Genomic DNA, 20,556 nt, shown 5'->3' with positions numbered 1-20,556 from the left:
TAGGATGTTTGATAGTGCCCAGGCTGTAGAGATGATGTCTACAATGGGGACAATAAACTGAAAATGAATTTATGGTACAATAACATAGCAACCTAATAATAGGGTAAAGAAAATACTGGCAACACCAAACACACAGGGGGAAAAAATGAATTAATTAATTCTAGTAGTACCTGAATGAAGAATGTTTGGAAAGACCCCTCCGTTATTCCCTCCAAGAAACTGTTGGTGAGACCATGGGGCTGGTGATGATGTTAGGGTTGTTTTGGGGGACTGGTTTTAGGGGACTGGGGGGCAGTATGATGTGACAGGACGGAAACGCAATTGCTTCAAACTGCCATTTCGCAATCTCCCCTTTCAGAGAATACGTACATATAAGGACATAATTTTGTCCAACTCTACCAATACTACCATTACTAATGCTACCAAATTTTGCTTTAATAGCGTTCGCAAAAAGGTATAAGGCAGGCAATTTGGTGTCCAAACACATACTGTAGGTCGAACAACCATACCCATTTATCAAGCAATTTACATATTTACAAATATTATTATTTATGTCTCTGAAAACGTTTTATTAATTATTAAATATTTATGTCTCTGCAAACGACATACAATCCATGTGCAATTCACTCTGGCACTCACTTGCTCCTTCCTTGGCAGTCCGGCAGGGAGCCACAATGCTTATACCAGTGGTACTCTGTCGCCATCTAGCGTTGGACTCTCAAGTTTGACATCAGTTGTGCAAAACATTATTTTTTATGATTCTTATAAAACCAGGCAACATTTTATGGAGAAGCTTCTTTAAAAAACAATTAAAAATGGTTCACTAATGATTTGCAGTGCTTTACATGTGTTCACCTGTCACATGTTGCTGGTGGCGTTTCAAACGCAACCCTCAGCCAACGAGCGAAACCCGACCAACCACATGACCCGCCCCCCGAGGAGGTCATGTGATTGGTCATGCGGAAGTAAACAGGAATTTAAGAAGACACTCGGTGATATGCAGTAAAACCTTTATAGGTTATTTAACGTGTTTTCTGTTCTGCATTTCGAAGGGGTTGAAGTTGTTAAAGTATAGCAGGGGTGTTCAAAGTCGTGCATGTTGAATATGTAGCATCAGAGCTAATCTGCTAACTTGACAATCGGGTTTAGCTCACATTGACAGCGCACACTCACGTGTTAACCATGTTTGTGTGTTTCCTCTTCTTTAGGACTGTGTGACAAACATCGTCGCGATGGTAGATTTCCTCGCCGAGAACAACCTGTGTGGTCAGGCGGTCCTGAGGATAGTGTCCCGGGGGAACGCGATCATCGCAGAGCTCCTGCGCCTCTCAGAATTCATCCCCACAGTCTTCAGGCTCAGAGACAAGAACGACCAGCAGAAATATGGAGACATCATCTGTGACTTCAGCTACTTCAAGGTACCATGCATCCAACACATGACACACTGTGTGACTGTGTCACGTCTAACCTGGCCCATGGACTTGACAGATGATTGCTCTGTATTCAGACTTTTGAATAATATTTGATTTGTGTCTAGGGTCCGGAGTACTATGAGGGGAAACTTGAAGCCAAACCAGAACTTCAAGACCTTGATGAAGAATTCAGAGAGAACAACATTGAGATCCTGACACGTTTCTATCTGGCGTTTGAAAGTGTCCATAAATATATAATGGACCTTAAGAGGTAAACCAGGATATAGCAATTGATGTGCTACCAGTTCTGAATGCAACCAGTTTATTGTCAAACGACACTGAAACAATCATCTCCAGTTTTGTGATGAGTAAAGAAACTGTTATTGTTTTTTGTGTCTAGATACCTGGATGATCTGCACGAGGGGGTTTACATTCAGCAGACCCTGGAGACGGTCATCATCAATGAGGATGGGAAACAATTACTAGTAAGTAGCATGGACACATACCGTTACCTTATTAAAAATGTACTGTATGTTTGGTGGACTATCTTTATAATAATCTTGCATACATTCTGTAATTTTTTTGTGTGTTAAATAATTAACAATTGTAGCTTTTAGTTTAAAGTGAGTATGAATATTGGCAATATTGAGGTATGCATATTGTTCAATAACTGTCATGACATAACGTGACCTTCGCTTCCCTCAGTGCGAGGCCTTGTACCTGTACGGAGTGATGCTAACGGTAATCGATCAGAAGATCGAAGGCGAGGTCAGGGAGAGGATGCTGGTGTCCTACTACAGATACAGGTGTGTGTGTGTGTGTGTGTGTGTGTGTGTGTGTGTGTGTGTGTGTGTGTGTGTGTGTGTGTGTGTGTGTGTGTGTGTGTGTGTGTGTGTGTGTGTGTGTGTGTGTGTGTGTGTGAAGGGAGGTGGTCACAGCTCAGCTTCGGTATGCAAAAGGAAACATATATCGGAGGGGTCAATAATCATCTTATTGCTATTCAGAGTGTTGGCTCAGGATATCAAATGAAAACTTGATATTGTGTATTTATATATAAATGAATACATAAAAAAACCTTAAAATGTACATTTAATATTTCTTATCAAGCGGGATTTTTTTATAATGATGTAAACGGGTTATATTATATTCCGTTTTCCCTCACTCTCTCCTCTCTCCTGCGTCAGTGCGGCGCGCTCGTCGGCGGACTCTAACCTGGACGACATCTGCAAGCTGCTGCGGAGCACGGGCTACTCCAGCCAGCCGGGGGCCAAGCGGCCCCCCGGCTACCCCGAGAGCTACTTCCAGAGGGTGCCCGTCAGCCAGACCTTCGTCAGCATGGTCATCGGCCGACTGCGCTCCGACGACATCTACAACCAGGTCAGAACCGGCCAACACACCGGGCGGACCGGGGCCGCAATGTACCGTGATGTCTCACCAGACAGCTTTTTATGTGTCAAAGTACTTTCTTGTTTTGTGTGCTTTATGTCCGATCATGCAATTTCCTACTTGTAATCTCTTTTTAAAAAGATATCTTCAATCTACCTCATGATACAAAAATTATGATATAGCGCAAAATCGGTTGAAACACAATTGATTTGGTCTCTCAAACATTTGTGATCCAAATAATCTTAAACCGATTAAAAACAAGACAATATAATTTAACGTGTGTGTGTACGTGTGTGGTCAGGTGTCAGCCTACCCCTTGCCAGAGCACCGCAGCACAGCGTTAGCCAACCAGGCCTCCATGCTGTACGTGTGCCTCTACTTCACCCCCAGCATCCTGCAAACCCAGCAGGCCAAGATGAGGGAGATTGTGGACAAGTACTTCCCCGACAACTGGGTGAGTGAACCTGGAAAAGGCTTATCTTGGTCCTCCGCCATATTGTCCTGTTTTTGGGGGGGGAAACAGGATCTTTAAACTTGTGTCTGTGTTGTGTCATGCACCATATCCAGGTGATCAGTATCTATATGGGGATCACAGTGAATCTGGTCGAGGCCTGGGAGCCATACAAGGCTGCCAAAACAGCCCTGAACTACACCCTGGACACGGCTAACATCAAGGAGCAGGTACTGTGAAGGTTTTCTATGGATAGCTGTAGAGAGAGCAGTTATCTCTTTGAAAAGCAGGAAATACTTTCTGAGCACCTGACTTTGACAAAATCACATTGTTCTTAGTGATAGTATTTTTAACGGATAACAAACAGTTTTAGTGTGTCCTTTTTGTATTAAAAACCTCAACGTCAAATGACAATGCAAAACATCAAATCTTATTATTCTCCAATTTTTGTCTCCAAATGAATATACAGTTTGATCTGTTAACCTTTCATGTAACCGAGGCAACCAGAAAAATAATCACTGCAACATCTGTGTGATTTGTAAATATGTCACGCAACTTAAAAATCACTCCAACATCTGATCTGATTCGTCTCAGGCGTGTCGCTACGCCGAGGGGATGGAGATCCTGAAGCCCAAGGTGCAGCAGCTGCTGAAGGAGGGCTTCCTGCGCGAGGAGATCATCCTGGATAACATCCCCAAGCTGCTCAACTGTCTGAGGGACTGCAACGTCGCCATCCGCTGGCTGATGCTACACACTGCAGAGTCTGGTGAGAATACACCAAAAAATACCCGTCCCAATGGGATTTATTGAAATAAGAAAATAATTGTACAAAAATATTGACGTCAGATACATCAAAATATATTTGTATTTTGTATTAAAGATATTACTATGCATAAGTACCTTTGTATTCACTTAATTAGCATTTTTAGCACATAAGACAGCTTGCATTGTACATCATTTTTATTTATTTAATATTTTATGTTATGTTAAATGATTCATGATCTAAAATCCGGGTTTTGATAGTCATATTTGTTTTCTAAATGAAACCACAAATTACACAACATGTTATTTTTAACATGTTCTGTTCCTTAGCCTACGACGTCAACAACAAGCGTCTGCGTCAGATCAAGGACCAGGTGATGACTGACTCCAAGTACAAGCCCCGCATGCTCTTCCAGCTGCTGCTGGACACGGCCCAGTTTGAGTTCACCCTCAAAGAGGTAAAACCCTGTCCTGTTCGCCCCCCTGGAGCTTCCCACACACTGCTGTTCTGATAACCAGGTGTTGTCATTCATTCTTACTGAAATCTCGACTTCATCTTTACTCATCTTGTTTTTGATAGCAGATAACTGCACACAGAATGTATAAAGGAGTAAAACGATTAGTTTATTTTTTACTTGGATTTTATTGAGTTTTCAAAAGTATTATATGGAACAGCTCAACAACGCTATTGTAATAAAAAAAACAAAAAAGATTTAATACAAAATTATAAACAGAAAGAGTATAGGATTTATTTATACCGTGTCACGACTAGAATCAATTTAATTGATTTGTAGCAAATAAAATAAACCACATTGAACATTCATTAGCCATTAGCAAAAACTCCCAACGCATAAAGGTGCGCGTTAAACCGAAGCACAACCATTTTCACAACCCGTACCAACCGGTCCCTCCACACGTTGTAACGAGTGTGTGTGTAAACAGCGCGGTAGATTGATGTCCCGACCAGTGAACAGCGGTGGATCCATCTGTTGGGAGACGGGCCCCGAGCCGCTGTCTGTTGACAGACCAGCATATGCCCGCCGCCGCCGACTCAGCCGTGATTAGCGACGAAAGGGAACCCAAATTCAATATTCTGATTACGCTTCTCATTTGACTAATGGTCGTCGCTTGTCGGGCCTGCGCCCAACATCTGCACCCCCCCCCCCCCCCCCCCCCCCTTTCCCCTATCTCCTCCAGATGTTCAAGCAGATGCTGCTGGAGAAGCAGATCAAATGGGAGAGCTACAAGAAGGAGGGGTCTGAGAGGATGACGGAGCTGGCGGAGGTGTTCTCTGGGGTCAAGCCCCTCACGCGGGTGGAGAAGAACGGTGGGACACAGTACCATGTTTCTCTTTTGGCTTTTTATAGTATGTTTAGATAATAGTCATATGATGTCATATCAGATGTGTTGTTACCTAAATGGACGTCGGCTAGCCTTAACGTCTGGATCATGCATGATTATTATGTTATATTTGTCCTAATAATGATCATTAGAATATTCATTGATTACAACGATCATTGCGTATATTCCTGATACCCTGTATTGGTATCCTAAACCCTTTTTAATTGGCCGAGGGGACTTGCACTAGTTTCTCCCCAAATGTTGTTTACATTTGTTGTCGCTACCCCCTCAGAAGCCCCGCCTCTCAATTCTGATTGGATAATGGAAAAAAACACAAATTACGTGTGAGTTGATGTTTTTTCAACTCAAGGCGTTCAGTGTGGATAGAGTGGGTAGACGCCGGGGGGAAAAAGCAGCGAGGGAAAACGCTTTGCTGTCATTGATCTGAAAACGATCGCAGAAAAGCCGGCCCCCTGAAACGCTCCCTTTGATCCAGGCCTTAATGCTGCTTCCTCGCCCTTCACAGAGAACCTCCAGGCCTGGTTCAGGGAGATCTCCAAGCAGATAGAGTCCCTGAACTACGAGGACTCCACCGCGGCGGGCAGGAAGACGGTCCAGCTCATCCAGGCTCTGGTGGAGGTGAGACCCCGCCTTCATCCCCTCCTCCAATGGGAATTAGGGGTGGGAATCACAGGGTACCTCACGATACGATACCAAACGCGATACATGGCCCGCGGAAGCGATAACATTGCGATACACTGATTCTTCAATAATCAATATATTGTTAGACAATCCTATAACGATGCATCACGATATATGTCTAATGATGAATACAAAAGGACTGTGAAGAGGTTATGCATCGTCCAAACTGAGTTCTCATTTATTCGTCTTTGGTCAAGTTTCCTTCATTCATGTGTTGAGCACCACATCGGGGAGCAGGGAAATCCGTTTAGTGTGCCTTATTTAATTATTTAAGATATATAGATATTTGGGGCTATATTTCCAGTCTAACTATCCAGGAATAAAGCCCAAAAATGACACATAAAATCGTAAAACAAATTATATATATGCATACCGGTATATTTCTTTTTTAAATAGAAAAGTATTATCTCGATATTTGGCTCCAGTGAATCGATTCTCGTATTGCACGAAGGGCGTCGATATTTTGTCCCCCCCTTACGTGGAGAAACCATCAGGGGTTGGTGTTTAAGGTAGGGATGATGTTCACCTATGCAGTGGGGATGGCATTGATAACTGAGGGATGCGCTTCCCTGTAATGATATTAGGAGCAGCCTAATCTCTGTGGGTTATCCTGAGAGAATCATCTGAAAGCTAATGCGTTTTGCATGCTAATTAAAATTAAGTGCAGGCTAATCAGTGGTAAATAATAGCTAATCGCTGACTCAAAGCTTTTAAGATGTCTTTAGATGGGATCTTTGGAATGAAACAGTGTCTCAGAGGGTCTGATTATTGAATTACAAGGCGGGGCTGGACCCTGTGCAGAATTCCCGGAGACGCCTCTGGAAATACTATTCGATTTCTTACAATTCATTACTTTAAGGAGCGTTAAGTCTCTAGTTCAAAGCTGTTGGAATGAAACCCGTTCCACAAAGACCTTTGCTTGATAAAAGTATCAAATCGATAAAAGGCTAAAGACAGTATTTTTCAAAGGTCCACATTGTGAAGCTTAGAATGCTGACGTTGTCTGGATCCATCGCTGTCTGACAACTCTCTCCCGCTCTCGGCTTTGACCCTGACCCGTCTCAGGTCCAGGAGTTCCACCAGCTGGAGTCCAACCTGCAGGTGTGCCAGTTCCTGGCCGACACCAGGAAGTTCCTCCACCAGATGATCCGCACCATCAACATCAAGGAGGAGGTGCTGATCACCATGCAGATCGTAGGAGACCTGTCCTACGCCTGGCAGATCATCGACAGGTAATCACAGAGTCCTCCGCCTGTCCGGTGGTAGAAGGCTGGAGCAAGCCATCACTCTGTTCATTAAGGGACTGCCTTCTCTTTTAGACCATCAGCTAAGTCAGATAACGAGAAATACATTGAGTCAGTGGTTCCCAGACTTGTTTTGCCACTGGCCCAACCCTAAGTGGTTAGGCAGTAGTAGCCGTGTAACAATTCTGTCTGTTTCTGGATAATATGGGTCCTTTTAATGCAACCTTTTTGACCATATAATTGTATTGCTCAGGAGGTAGAGCGGGTGGACTGGTAACCGGAAGGTTGCTAGTTCGATTCCCGGCTCCTCCTAGCGGAGAGAGCCAGAATCCTAACCCGGGACGAGCTGGCTGTCGCCTTGCAGGCCTGCCACCGCTCGGCGTGTGAATGTGTGCATGAATGGGTGAATGTTAGGCCGTATTGTTAAGCGCTTTGAGTGGATGCTGGTTAGAAAAGTGCTGCTTGAATGAAGTCCATTTATCATTTGTCGTATTGGTTTTCAATCAAAACTGTATCGCATATCTTTATTTTATAAGCCACCAATCACCCGTGAACCCATATGCATATCAGGCTACCCCAAGGACACAAAACAAAATAATCCACTCATCACCGTCAATACATCATATTTATTTGGAGGACGAACTTCAAAAGGTGTGAGAAGTTCCAATCAGCCAACTCGCATCCAACTCTCTGTAATTCAACTTCAGCAGCATCACTTTCTCTAGTTTTTACATTCGGAAGCCAAGCCATTGGCCGGAATTAGTATTAAACACGGACCGCACAATCGCTCGTTGTCATGCAGATGGCGCCAGATGGCTCAATCGCATGGTCGGCCAAGCGACAGGAGCCAGACCGTCTGTCTGGCCGCCCCTGTCACTTTATTCATCTTGTTAACAAACAAGAATACCAATGGGCCCGCGTGTCCTTTTCAGCACTCCGATGAGCCAGTGCCAGTTTTTATACTTCATAGAAATAAACACAAACATTCTTGAATCCACTTCAACCGGCGTCTCCTCAAATGTCCCTCAGGCGACACGAGGAAACTGCTGTGTTTCCCTGAAAGGAGCTCTTATTTTTAAGTTGACAGGATGCTGCTGTTGTTGTTGTTGTGTGCGCTGTTAACCCCGTGTGTCTCCTGCAGCTTCACCAGCATCATGCAGGAGAGTATCAGGGTCAACCCGTCCATGGTGACCAAGCTGAGAGCCACCTTCTTAAAGGTACAGCCACACACAAGTTTAACAAAGAAACCGAAAGCGAGGTCTTGATCGGTCAATGGTACCGTTGCATAGTTACACCAAGGGGTCGAGCGGTAACATGTTGTGGACGTCTGTGCGTGCAGCTGGCCTCCGCCCTGGACCTGCCGCTGCTCCGGATCAACCAGGCCAACAGCCCGGACCTCCTCAGCGTGTCTCAGTTCTACTCCGGGGAGCTTGTGGCTTACGTTAGAAAGGTACTTCAAAACGTATACGCTGTGTTTCTGGTGAACTCTGACGTGGTTTATTGCAATGTGTTGGTGGTGATTGGTCGAAACCAGCTGGAAAGGGAGCATTGTGGACTGTGGGACGTCTCCTGGAGTATATTTTTAGGTATTGTAATGCCCCCCCCCCCCCCCCGTTTGACCGTTTGGTTGGGAAGTTTAGTAAAATCATAGCTAGGATGTTATAGATCCAATATGGCTGTGAAGGTGCTTCAAAGCCCACAGCCTGTAAAGCTACCATGCTAGCTATGTTTTTCATACCAGCACTATATCAATTATGTTGAGTAACAGTGAACCCCATATCCCCCAGGGGGGGAAGTATTGTTTACTCTGTGCTCTCCTTTTAAAGATTCCTCACACAGAACCTGCCAAATGTTTCTCATCAGGATGAAACTCCTCCAGCCATGTGTGGGGAAGTATGTATACATCCTGTCTCAGGTTTTCCAACACATCTCTTAACGTTTCCCCTCCAGGTGCTTCAGATCATCCCAGACAGCATGTTCACGTCGCTGGCCAAGATCATCAAGCTGCAGATCCACGACATCACGGAGGTGCCCACGCGCCTGGACAAGGACAAGCTGAAGGACTACTCCCAGCTGGTGCCGCGATACGAGGTCCGCAGGACATGGGTCGTCCGCTGCTCAGGAATATAACATGTTGATTTATTTATCGCCACCAGGTGGCGCTGTTGTTACACTTACTTGTTGTGTAACAACAACGACGCTCGTGGAGTGAATCGATTTAAAAAATAGTTTATTGGGAGTGATTATAAGATTTCCCTTCATGTTAAGGGGACGCTTTTGTCCATAGCAACGTACAATAAGTAGAATTGTCTGAAAAGGGAAAGAAACAATGGAAGGATGATCAAAGAACCAATGCTAAGTACTATTTTCAAGGGGAAGGACGTACAACATGCAATAAGTGCGTAAGAGATTAATGTATGTTGTTGTGCTTCGTGTTGTCTACAGGTGGCCAAACTCACCCATGCCATCTCCATCTTCACCGAGGGGATTCTGATGATGAAGACCACCCTGGTGGGGATCATCAAGGTACCACTGGCTCCTGACGATTTATGAAATATTCGAAGCGTTATAACAGCCGAACGATTAACGGAGTGACGCCATGTTGTCTCTCCAGGTGGACCCCAAGCAGCTGTTGGAGGACGGTATCAGGAAGGAGCTGGTGAGGAGAGTGGCGTACGCCCTCCACAAGGGGCTCATCTTCAACCCCAAGGCCAAGGTTAGGGACACACACACACACACACACACACACACACACACACACACACACACACACACACACACACACACACACACACACACAGAGGTGGGTGAACCAAGTACAGTAGGAGAGTAATAGAATAAATTACAAACAAAATAAAGAAATTTGAAAAATATGAGTATAAATGTTGATGCAAAAATAGACATAATCCTTAAAAACGGTCGTAGTCGTTTTCCCCGTCACACTATTTCACCGCATGAGGCTAATGATAGCTGTCAAGGTGACGGCCATGCAGTTATGAATATTCAAAGGTATAAATTCAAAGCCTTTTGTTTTGTCCGACCCACAATCAACATATCATGGCATGTGGCCCGGTGTAGATGGTCTCTAATGAGGTGAAATAACTGCATGGACGCCCTTCTCTCCGCCCCAGGCCAGCGAGCTGATGCCCAAGCTGAAGGAGATGGCCGCCACCATGGACGGCTTCTACCGCTCCTTTGAGTACATCCAGGACTACGTCAGCATCTATGGCCTCAAGATCTGGCAGGAGGAGGTGTCGCGCATCATCAACTACAACGTGGAGCAGGAGTGCAACAGCTTCCTCAGGACCAAGGTGTGTGTGTGTGTGTGTGTGGCTGTGGCTGTGTGTGTGTGTGTGTGTGTGTGTGTGTGTGACAATGTGAGAGAGTGAACCAGAGAGAGAGAGTGAACGAGCGAGAGAGTGATTGAACGAGTTTGTTTTTTGATTTATACAGTGCTTATATGGATACAAGTATTAACCAAAACAAATGAGTTAAAACATGATAAGCCCGCTTTACGTTGAGAGATGCGTACACTCAAGGCCTCCCGCACCCCCGTGTCTCTGCCTGCAGATCCAGGACTGGCAGAGCGTGTACCAGTCCACCCACATCCCCATCCCCAAGTTCCCCTCGGTGGACGAGTCGGCCACCTTCATCGGCCGGCTCTGCAGAGAGGTCCTGCGCATCACTGACCCAAAGTAGGTCCTTCCTCACTGGGGGCGGGGGGGAAACGGGATGTCATTGAATAGCTAGATAGGCGGTTGTTGTTAGCAATGCAACGTCAACGTTGTATGACCCCCGTGGGCAGGGGCGTTGCGAGGTAGTGTGGGGGCCCCAAGCAAGAATTCTTAGGGGGCCGATTGTTGACGGGGGGGGACGGGGGGGGGGGGGGTGTTCGGAGCGATTGTTGACGGGGGGGTATGGAGCGATTAGTCTGTTGTAGTCGTATATAATGTCTACCTAACACATAAATGGACTGCATTTATCGATTTACTAACCAGTGGCCCCTCAAAGCACTTCATAATAATTGCCTAACACTGCTTCTGACAGCCAGCTCGTCAGAAGCAGTTAGGGGTAGATTGTCTTGCTCAGGACCAACCTAGAAACCTTCCGGTTACAAGTCATCCCGCTCTACCTCCTCACCTACTGCCGCCCCCTAGTATAAATAGTAAATAGTAGCTTCAGGTGTTAATTGGAGTGGGGCGTCACACACCGATCACAGTGAGTAACCCTCCCCTGTTCATGTTGCCAGGGCGACGTGCTTCATGGACCAGCTCAACACCTGGTACGACCTGAAGAGCCACCAGGAGGTGACCAGCAACCGGCTGTTCTCGGAGATCCAGGACACGCTGGGCACCTTCGGCCTCAACGGGCTGGACCGCCTGCTCTGCTTCATGATTGTCAAGGAGCTGCAGGTGATTGGCCGGCTGACCGGGACCTTTTCCCCTCGACCAATCAGGTGTCAGTGACGATAGCGTCATCGACAAGCGCCGGCCTTGACTGGTGCTCTGCTCGGTGACGCTTGTGTGGGAGAGACTAACATGACATGCAGTCAGACGGACTATAAGATGTGTGAGTGTGTCTATCAACCCTGTCATCCTGTATCTCGCCGTGCCGCCCCTCAGAACTTCCTGACCGTGTTGCAGAGGAGTATTCTGCGGGACAAGGCCGTGGTGGAAGTCTTCAAGGGCATGATGACAGCTGCCAACCCGGTGCAAGGCATCGTGGGTATGTGACGGCCCTCTTTAAAAGCACCGCCCGCCAGTGTTGTCTTGTCTTGTCGATGACGTGATGAATAATGCAATGTTTCCCTTTTACCTTTTGTTTCCTCGCCTTCAGCGAACGCCAGCAAAGTGTACGCCAACGCCACCGCAAAGACCCAGAAGATCTGGGGAGGGTATTTGGAGGCCATCATGAAGGTTCTCCACCAGTTCCCATCCTAGAGCTCATTCACAATCATTTACTGTTCCTTTAATAGCCACAAGAAAATGGTGATTCAATACTTTTGATGGTTCAACCTCAATAGTGAGGCAGAGCCATCGAAAGTATCGAATCACCATTGAAGCAACACATTTTTTTTTTTAACGCAATCAAATCTTGATAAGTTCATTCCACTAATAGTCCTGATCAATAATGTCGAGTATTCCGTGGTTTTTGGATGATTTCTTTAGATACTTCATCGGATAAAGGAGGAGAAACATGTCCCGTTCATGTTCGTGTTTTTCCCAGGTCGGTCAGATGCAGATCCTCAGACAACAGATCGCCCACGAGCTCAACTACTCCTGCAAATTTGATTCCAAGCACCTGGCCGCTGCCCTGGACAACATCAACAAGTAAGCCTTGGGATTTGTCCACGTTTGTCAGGTGTTTTTTTTTTACTGTTGGCTTTATGACTGACCTGTAAAGAATGGTAAAATGGTAAATGGACTGCATTTATATAGTGCTTTTCCTGTAACCAGTGGCCACCCAAAGCACTTTAACAATATTGCCTCACAATCACCCATTCATGCACATATTCACACACCGATGGCGGAGTCAACCATGCAAGGCGACAGCCAGCTCGTCGGGAGCAGTTAGGTTTAGGGACACCACGACGCTCGGCTAGGAGGAGCCGGGGATCGAACTAGCAACCTTGCAGTTACCAGCCGACCCGCTCTACCTCCTGAGCTACTGCCGCCCTACTATTCCAAACAAACATAGATGGCCAGAAAGACAGTGTCATTTGTTTGCTGCTAACTGAACTGTCAATATTGCATTAATTTCCATTTGTTAATCACAAAGGATGAACAAAACCTGCCAGGGGCAGCTGCTGATAATACAATTGAAAGCGATGAGATGACCCATTGATCTTAAAACATCAAATTAGGCATTCAAACTCGGTGGTGAAGGACTCGCTGTGAGTCGCTCTCCGACCCTGACCAACGGCCGCTCTCTTAATACCTGTCGTGACGGCTGCTCTCAGGTCCTTGCTGGCGGACATCGAGGCCCACTACCAGGACCCGTCGCTGCCCTACCCCAAGGAGGACACCCTGCTGTACGAGATCACCGCCTACCTGGAGGCGGCCGGCGTTCACAACCCACTCAACAAGGTCCGCACGGAGAACCTGGTCTCAGTGGTTGCTCAGGCAACAGGGCGACTCTGCAGGCGCAGATTTCCACATGCAATGCAAAGTGTGTGTGTGTGTGTGTGTGTGTGTGTGTGTGTGTGTGTGTGTGTGTGTGTGTGTGTGTGTGTGTGTGTGTGTGTGTGTGTGTGTGTGTGTGTGTGTGTGTGTGTGTGTGTGTGTGTGTGTGTGTGTGTGTGTGTGTGTGTGTGTGTGTGTGTGCGCCTGCCAACAACTTTCTACAGCCAATGAGATGGTTGACGATGTAATGAGGCCTGTGTTTTTTGTATATCAGTAGTAAGTGGTGTAACAAGTGTTTTCTGGTTGTCTGTGTGACAGATCTATATCACCACCAAGCGCCTTCCTTACTTCCCCATCGTCAACTTCCTGTTCGTCATCGCCCAGCTGCCAAAACTACAGTACACCAAAAACATTGGCAAGTGTCAACATCAGTTTTTTATGTACATATTTCTACGTTATTTTCAATTTCTTGCTTCAAATTTCCGATGGAAGACATTTTTTTTCACATTTGACATTTTTAAAGTATGGAAAACATTGTACTCAAAACTTAAAAAAAACATTACATTTAACAGAGGGATGTTTCCACTACACATTTACCGTATATCTTTTGAGGAAAATGTCAAAAAGTGTAATAATATACATCTCAAAGTCAGCTTATACACTCAGTCTTGGTTTGAATCCCAGCCCCGCTCGCGGTTTTGTGTAGTTTGTAGCTCATATAAGTCTGAAACACCATCAATAGTTAATAGTGTGCGCTAATCAGTCACCCGGTTGGCCACTTAGCCCCGGAGGAAAAATGGACTCGATAAGTCAGCGTGAACAAAATTTGAAGGAAATCAATGTGCTGAAATTACATGAGATGGCAAAGGATTTCAGGGAACATCATTTTGCTGAGGCTGTCTGCACACCATCATAACCCAACAGCAGACAAATAATTCAAAGTAAATCACAGATTCGTAATAAAAAAGGCTCAACAAGTCATTGTTTGCATTACGTGTCAGGTAAGCATTGGCATGACCCTGTGGGTTGTTGGTTCCCTTCCCTCAAGGCATGACCTGCAGGAAGCCCGCCGACCCGGTGGACTGGCCCCCCCTGGTTCTCGGCCTGCTCACGCTGCTGAAGCAGTTCCACTCCAGATACACTGAACAGTTCTTGGCTCTCATTGGTCAATTCATCCGGTCAATCATGGAACAGTGCACGAGGTAACAAAGCAAAATCTGTTGTTTCTTTTTAATATTTTGGCGCTCCAGATGATGCTAGTTAACTAGGTCGTTAACGATCTTATAAGTCAACAAATAATCCAAACATGTTTAATGTTGGAAGGCACTTCTATAACGTTGTCTCACCTCTTGTTGCCCCTGCAGTCAGAAGATCCCTGACATGCCGTCAGACGTGGTGGGGGCCCTGATGCTCCTGGAAGACTACGTGAAGTACACCAAACTGCCACGCAAGGTAGGGCTGCCATCATGCTAGCCACATATTAGCTTGCGCCATCATGCTAGCCTCACATTAGCTTGCGCTAACGTAGGTCCGCCATCATGCTAGCCACACATTAGCTCGCGCTAACGTAGGTCCGCCATCATGCTAGCCAGTACCACACATTAGCTCTTGCTAACGTAGGGCCGCCATCATGCGAGCCACACGTTAGCTTGTGCTAACGTAGGGCCGCCATCATGCTAGCCGCACGTTAGCTTGTGCTAACGTAAGGCCCGCCATCATGCTAGCCGAACATTAGCTTGTGCTAACGTAGGGCCGCCATCATGCTAGCCACACTTTAGCTTGTGCTAAGGTAGGGCCGCCATCATGCTAGCCACACGTTAGCTTGTGCTAAGGTAGGGCCGCCATCATGCTAGCCACACATTAGCTTGTGCTAACGTAGGGCCGCCATCATGGTAGCTACTATTACGTAGTTCTTCAAGGAAAGTGGTCAAATCCAAAGGAATAGCTTTAAAGAGACTTTATTTAGTATAAAGTATTTTCGGTATGGTAAACTGATACTCTGAAGCAAGGAGAGATTGAAGATGTGTCTAAGCACGTGCTGAGCGTTCTCCTAGCTGATCAATAGACCTTAACCCTGTCCAATAGCTGCCGGAAGAATTCTGGCTTGCTCTGGCTCCAACCGTCTGTTATGGTATGGATCCTCAAGCCCGGAAGTAGTGGGAGGAGCCGGGTTGACGGCCTCCTTACCTGTCTGTGGTGCTGCCTTCTGTGGCTAAAGTATTTATTGCAGCCTTCAGTAAGGTCTTGCTCCCCTTGTGGCTATGTATAGTATTTACGGCTTATATGTTTGGTCCTACTCCCTAGTGGTTAAGTGAGGGAAATACAGCTTGTGTTCTTAAAATACGTAACACTACACATTAGCTTGTGCTAACGTAGGGCCGCCATCATGCTAGCCACACATTAGCTTGCGCTAACGTAGGTCCGCCGTCATGCCAGCCACACATTAGCAATCACTGCACAATCAAGAGGGTTTGAATCTAAAGGTTGGAATTGATGATAATGATGGTGATGGTTGATTGATTTAATTCAACCAATTTAATTGACACTATATAAGGGTAGAGTAAAGTATAGTTGAGGGTCTTTATAGATTACGGTCCTAAGCTTTGCCCAAATCACCCTTCTTGATGGACCAATATAATACTACTGATGACAAACAACCCCACATTGATGACTATTGGGGTGTGAATGAGTGATTTTCTTTGTTCCTTTCCGTCCCATAAGGTGGCTGAAGCTCATGTCCCCAGTTTCATCTTCGATGAGTTCAGGACTGTGCTGTGAAGTCCTCAAGATTCGTATTTTCAACGACATCTGATTGCAAACGATTTATGTTCTTTCTATTGATTTAGTTTTATTTATTTTTTATTCCATCTTTATACAATTAATGCACTAATACCATACGGTATATTGATGTACTACTTTCAATAACCTGTCTTATCATGTCTTGTTGCCAACCGTTTGTCAATTCACTTTGTGCTATTGCCTAATGAAATTCATTGTATTTTAATAAAATATTATTTACATGATTATTGGTTATCCATTAATGTAGGCTATACATTTTAAAAACGTATTGACAAACGTGTTTAGATCTTTAGGTCCATGTTTATATGATGTGATTGTCTGTGTTAAACATGATAATTTAGCAGAACCAATATATTGTTACAAACAATTAAAAATATATATTGTCCTCCGCCATTGAACAAATGATAAGTCGTGTACCGTTAATGTTATGTCCAATGTTATGTCAGTACTAACTAATGTAACATCTGGACAACAAATAACTCCTAAGCTGTGTTCGAAATCGTTCCCTATCATGGATGTAGTGCACTAAATAGGGTGCACGCCATTTTGTAGGGTGTTCGAATTCTCAGTGGTCCACTATATAGGGCACTATATAGTGGACTTAAAAACATACGATGTACCCTACATGTTACTCCCGTATACCGCAATGCGGTCGTGTTTTTCCGGAGGAGAAGAAGCTGAATAACCGCGAAAACGAATACATTTAATGATGGAGTCTCCGGCTTTCGTATGTAATGTCAACAATTTATTTGGGATTTAACATAGAAAATTTAACATTCAAAATTAGTTTAAAAAAAACTTGACCAAGGAAATGTAACATTCAACATCAATACAACCTCCAGCTTTCCTCGTGAGTGCCCGGTTTGTTTACATGATGTGGGCGCATCTGTCTGCGTCACACAAATACCCGGCGCATTTACTGACGCAAATGACGTTTAGAAATGTTCAGCGTAGCGTCCGAATTCTCGTTCCCTATTCCCTATATAGTGCACTATATCATGTACACAATAGGGAACGAGTGTAGAGGGAACGAGTGTAGAGGGAACGAGTGTAGAGGGAACGAGTGTAGAGGGAACGAGTGTAGAGGGAACGATTTCGAACACAGCTCTACTGTGAAACGTACAACCCGGAAGTGCATGCCGTTCTATTTCCCCGGGTGTTCTACATTCACGACTGCTTCCGGAGTTCAATCAAAAGTTGGTCAAATCATCTCAAGTCTTTCGATTCTCGATATATTTTAATTTATTGAATATGACACAGATATTCAAATTAATAACACACAGCCAAATCAGTTTCCGTGGTTAACGTGAAAGCTTATGCTAATATCGATCATATCATCGTAAGACGCATCCTGGTCGTTCCAAGTCAGTAAAACCCAAACTGCTGGAGTCTCTCAAAACCTTATGTCGTTCAGCGCGGTCCAAGCGGCTCTATCAGGGCTTAGGTCATGCCAGGAGGATGTCGGGACCAATATGGACATGTTGACATATGTGGCCATGGACCTGGTGGAGTCCCACGGTGAGTAAAGCAAGAGATAAAGATCCCTATATACGTGTTGTCCGTTTTGTTTGGTGATGAAAGGTGTCATGTCGATTAATGTTGTTCCAGAGACGGAGCACAGCAGCAGCTTGGAGACGCTCCAGGCCATGATCCTGGAGAGTGCCGAGCTGGAACGAGAGATGAACTGCTTCTCGAACATCGTTGAGCATCTGAACTCGGAGGTGAGTCTGAAACACACACACAAACACACACACGCGGAGTTCGCCGCCCCACCTGCCCATATGGACGGCACGCGCATGACACACACACACACACACACACACACACACACACACACACACACACACACACACACACACACACACACACACACACACACACACACACACACACACACACACACACACACACACACACGTCTGAGGAAAACTGTCTAAGCCTTAGAACGATATCCTCAGACAGGTGTCTGACGAGCTGCACACACACCTGTCTGAGGGGTTAGTGCTGTTATAGCTTAATTACGACATTGTACACCATGTAAAGTCATGACTTGTGCGCACAATTGTAAATTCAGTCATATTTCTCAACAAAACATCGATTACATTTTCTAATCTAATACACATTGTGAACTCGGTGGAAAAGAGTATTTCTTAGAGAGAGAGAGAGAGATTGACCGTGTTTTCCTCAGGTCAGCCAACTGCCGCCTGAGGCCTTGTTCAGCCTGTCGGATCGCGTGAAGGAGCAGTATGAAGCCAAGAGGGCCTCCCTGTCCAAGGCAGAGCTGCACAACCATCAGAAGGTGCTTGCCTTCAAAGAGGGGGTTGGCAGCGCTCTCCAGCCAGGTGAGAAGCACCGAGAAGCAGCCGGGATGCTACCTCTGTGATGTGGTTTGTTCAGTTCGCAGACATGTCAGTCGGTTATTGGAAGGAACATGGTTATTTCGTAACACTGAAGAAACCTAAGTTTGATCCCAGCTGATTTTTGTCCATCGTAAGATGAGTTCCCGATTATCACTGGGGATGGAAATGACTAAAGGTGATACTCAACAGTCAGCGTATGTGAATCGTCATATTATTTATTATACATTATATTATTAATTGATAATATTAAGATGGCTTGTTTTCATGTTTTATTTCATTTTGATGAGTTGGATCAATTCAAATAGTTGTGCTATCATAAAGTCTTTTATAATGCAATGTCTAATGTAATGTAATGTACATTTGTTCATCCTTTCGTTGTTCCTTCTTCAGAGAATGGAGAGGAGGCAGAGAACCAGGATGAGGACATCGCTGTGACACAGAGATTCGTCAACTTCACCTGCCCGCTCACACAGGTGAGTTCCAGTCTCAAGCATCTCTTGAAATCACTCAGGCAAATTCTCCAATGCATGTTATCTTGCCAGTTTAAAAACATACTGTATGTATTTTGGCTGGGTTTAGTTTTACATAAAAAAAAAAGAAAATTTCTCTAAAAAGGAAACCTATACATGCATATACAACAAAGAAGAAATTTAGAATATATTATTGACTGCCAGTTAGTCTAAGGACTGTATGTATTTTTAAGGAGCGGAGAACCTGAAATATAGAAAGAAACGACAGACAATTAATTGTTTTTCATGTGCTTTGACCTTCCTGTTTTGCAGGTGGAGATGGAGAATCCCATGAAGAACAAAGTGTGTAACCACCACTACGACGAGGGGGCTATTCTGGCCATGATCAAAGCAAGGCACAAGCAGCACAAGAAATTCCGGTACACACTCACACACACACACACACACACACACACACACACACACACACACACACACACACACACACACACACACACACACACACACACACACACACACACACACACACACACACACACACACACACACACACACACACACACCCCTCTTTAAATATCACATAGTAAATGGCAGGTTTGCGACCAAATCAAAGTGGTGTACAAACCTCCAATAACATTGTTGCCTGTAATTGGTCGACAATACAACATGCGTGTTTGCGTCCGTTGACCTCGTCCCCCCCCCCCCTCCCCGTGCAGTTGTCCGGTGGTGGGCTGCGGGAACATCAACGTGATCCAGGCAGACCTGGTCCCAGACCCGTTTCTCAAGAGGAGGATCCAGAAAAGAAACGCCAGCCAGGTGTAGCGGAACCCGTCTGTTGGACAAGAAAAGTTATAGTTATGTTTTATATTTGTTGATTTATTAATATACACAGTTCATTTACAGAACTGGGTGACTTAATTTGATATAGTTGGCAGTATTGATTCTACGTCTAGTAGTTTTCATGTCAACGTGCAGTACACTTGGAGAACCACAGGGAGGCGGTCTTTGAATTTGAATGTTCTTTGTTCCTTTGAATAAAAGCCTGTTGGAAAAGCCGATGGAAGTGGAAGTTCAATTGATTTGAGTGTTGGATTATACAGTGGATTATACGGCTCCCTTTAACGCAAACCAAAGTGGCCTATCGTTATGTTGTCAAATTCACAGTTGGGCCTAAAAGGTTTCATAAAACCCCTTGTGATTTGCCACCTGTAGCTCAACTGAAGTCTTGTGAGATATGATCTGAGAATGCGAAGGAGTTGCAGGATTTGACAACATTGTGTATATATAAACATCTCTTTCCAGAAAGTCACGGCTAAAGAAGCTTAAGCTGCCATTTTATTTTTAAAGTGCACTCAAGACTCTTGGACAAACCTGCTCAGCCATGCAGATTTAATTGTTAATTTAATTTGTGAAATTAGCCACGTAATTTATTCTCTTGTTGATGGCCTTGAGTTAATGGAAAAACAGGTTAATCTCCTGTTTAACACCCTTTTATACAGTCTATATG

General features: G+C 45.0%; 2 protein-coding genes across 3 annotated transcripts; both read left to right on the top strand.

The window, feature by feature from the left end:
* Nucleotides 1–920: 920 nt before the first annotated feature.
* On the top strand, nucleotides 921–16,443 carry washc5 (WASH complex subunit 5). 2 transcript variants are annotated; one of them, XM_060053848.1, is made up of 29 exons: nucleotides 921–1,017; nucleotides 1,209–1,418; nucleotides 1,538–1,683; nucleotides 1,813–1,897; nucleotides 2,118–2,218; nucleotides 2,597–2,789; nucleotides 3,100–3,252; nucleotides 3,366–3,479; nucleotides 3,844–4,015; nucleotides 4,342–4,469; nucleotides 5,209–5,338; nucleotides 5,879–5,991; nucleotides 7,120–7,286; nucleotides 8,440–8,515; nucleotides 8,638–8,748; nucleotides 9,249–9,389; nucleotides 9,744–9,824; nucleotides 9,913–10,014; nucleotides 10,430–10,609; nucleotides 10,869–10,993; nucleotides 11,548–11,710; nucleotides 11,921–12,023; nucleotides 12,135–12,214; nucleotides 12,525–12,628; nucleotides 13,258–13,384; nucleotides 13,739–13,835; nucleotides 14,469–14,622; nucleotides 14,785–14,872; nucleotides 16,142–16,443. In XM_060053848.1, the coding sequence occupies exons 2-29, from the start codon at nucleotides 1,233–1,235 to the stop codon at nucleotides 16,196–16,198; spliced, it is 3,477 nt and encodes a 1,158-aa protein (XP_059909831.1). In that variant the 5' UTR covers nucleotides 921–1,017; nucleotides 1,209–1,232; the 3' UTR covers nucleotides 16,199–16,443. The 2 variants fall into 2 exon arrangements, with proteins under 2 accessions (XP_059909831.1, XP_059909832.1); XM_060053849.1 differs by having other exon boundaries at nucleotides 934–992.
* Nucleotides 16,444–17,293: 850 nt separating this feature from the next.
* Nucleotides 17,294–20,105, top strand: nsmce2 (NSE2 (MMS21) homolog, SMC5-SMC6 complex SUMO ligase). The gene is made up of 6 exons (XM_060053851.1): nucleotides 17,294–17,737; nucleotides 17,828–17,940; nucleotides 18,408–18,561; nucleotides 18,970–19,052; nucleotides 19,362–19,468; nucleotides 19,766–20,105. The coding sequence occupies exons 1-6, from the start codon at nucleotides 17,623–17,625 to the stop codon at nucleotides 19,869–19,871; spliced, it is 678 nt and encodes a 225-aa protein (XP_059909834.1). The 5' UTR covers nucleotides 17,294–17,622; the 3' UTR covers nucleotides 19,872–20,105.
* The last annotated feature ends 451 nt before the right edge of the window (nucleotides 20,106–20,556 follow it).

The sequence above is a fragment of the Gadus macrocephalus genome, chromosome 6, assembly GCF_031168955.1.
Source record: "Gadus macrocephalus chromosome 6, ASM3116895v1".
NCBI classification, from domain to species: domain Eukaryota; kingdom Metazoa; phylum Chordata; class Actinopteri; order Gadiformes; family Gadidae; genus Gadus; species Gadus macrocephalus.
Note: the sequence above shows the minus strand (reverse complement) of the source record. Positions and strands in the feature narration are given on the sequence as shown.

What these genes read in the sequence shown, in the direction of transcription:
- washc5 (XM_060053848.1), top strand. Translation starts at nt 1,233, where the DNA reads ATGGTAGATTTCCTCGCCGAGAACAACCTGTGTGGTCAGGCGGTCCTG. An exon ending in CCGACGACATCTACAACCAG is followed by an intron (nt 2,790 to 3,099) that starts GTCAGAACCGGC and finishes GTGTGTGGTCAG; the next exon opens with GTGTCAGCCTACCCCTTGCC. An exon ending in ATTTGGAGGCCATCATGAAG is followed by an intron (nt 12,215 to 12,524) that starts GTTCTCCACCAG and finishes TGTTTTTCCCAG; the next exon opens with GTCGGTCAGATGCAGATCCT.
- nsmce2 (XM_060053851.1), top strand. Translation starts at nt 17,623, where the DNA reads ATGTCGTTCAGCGCGGTCCAAGCGGCTCTATCAGGGCTTAGGTCATGC. An exon ending in GGACCTGGTGGAGTCCCACG is followed by an intron (nt 17,738 to 17,827) that starts GTGAGTAAAGCA and finishes ATGTTGTTCCAG; the next exon opens with AGACGGAGCACAGCAGCAGC. An exon ending in TGGCAGCGCTCTCCAGCCAG is followed by an intron (nt 18,562 to 18,969) that starts GTGAGAAGCACC and finishes TTCCTTCTTCAG; the next exon opens with AGAATGGAGAGGAGGCAGAG.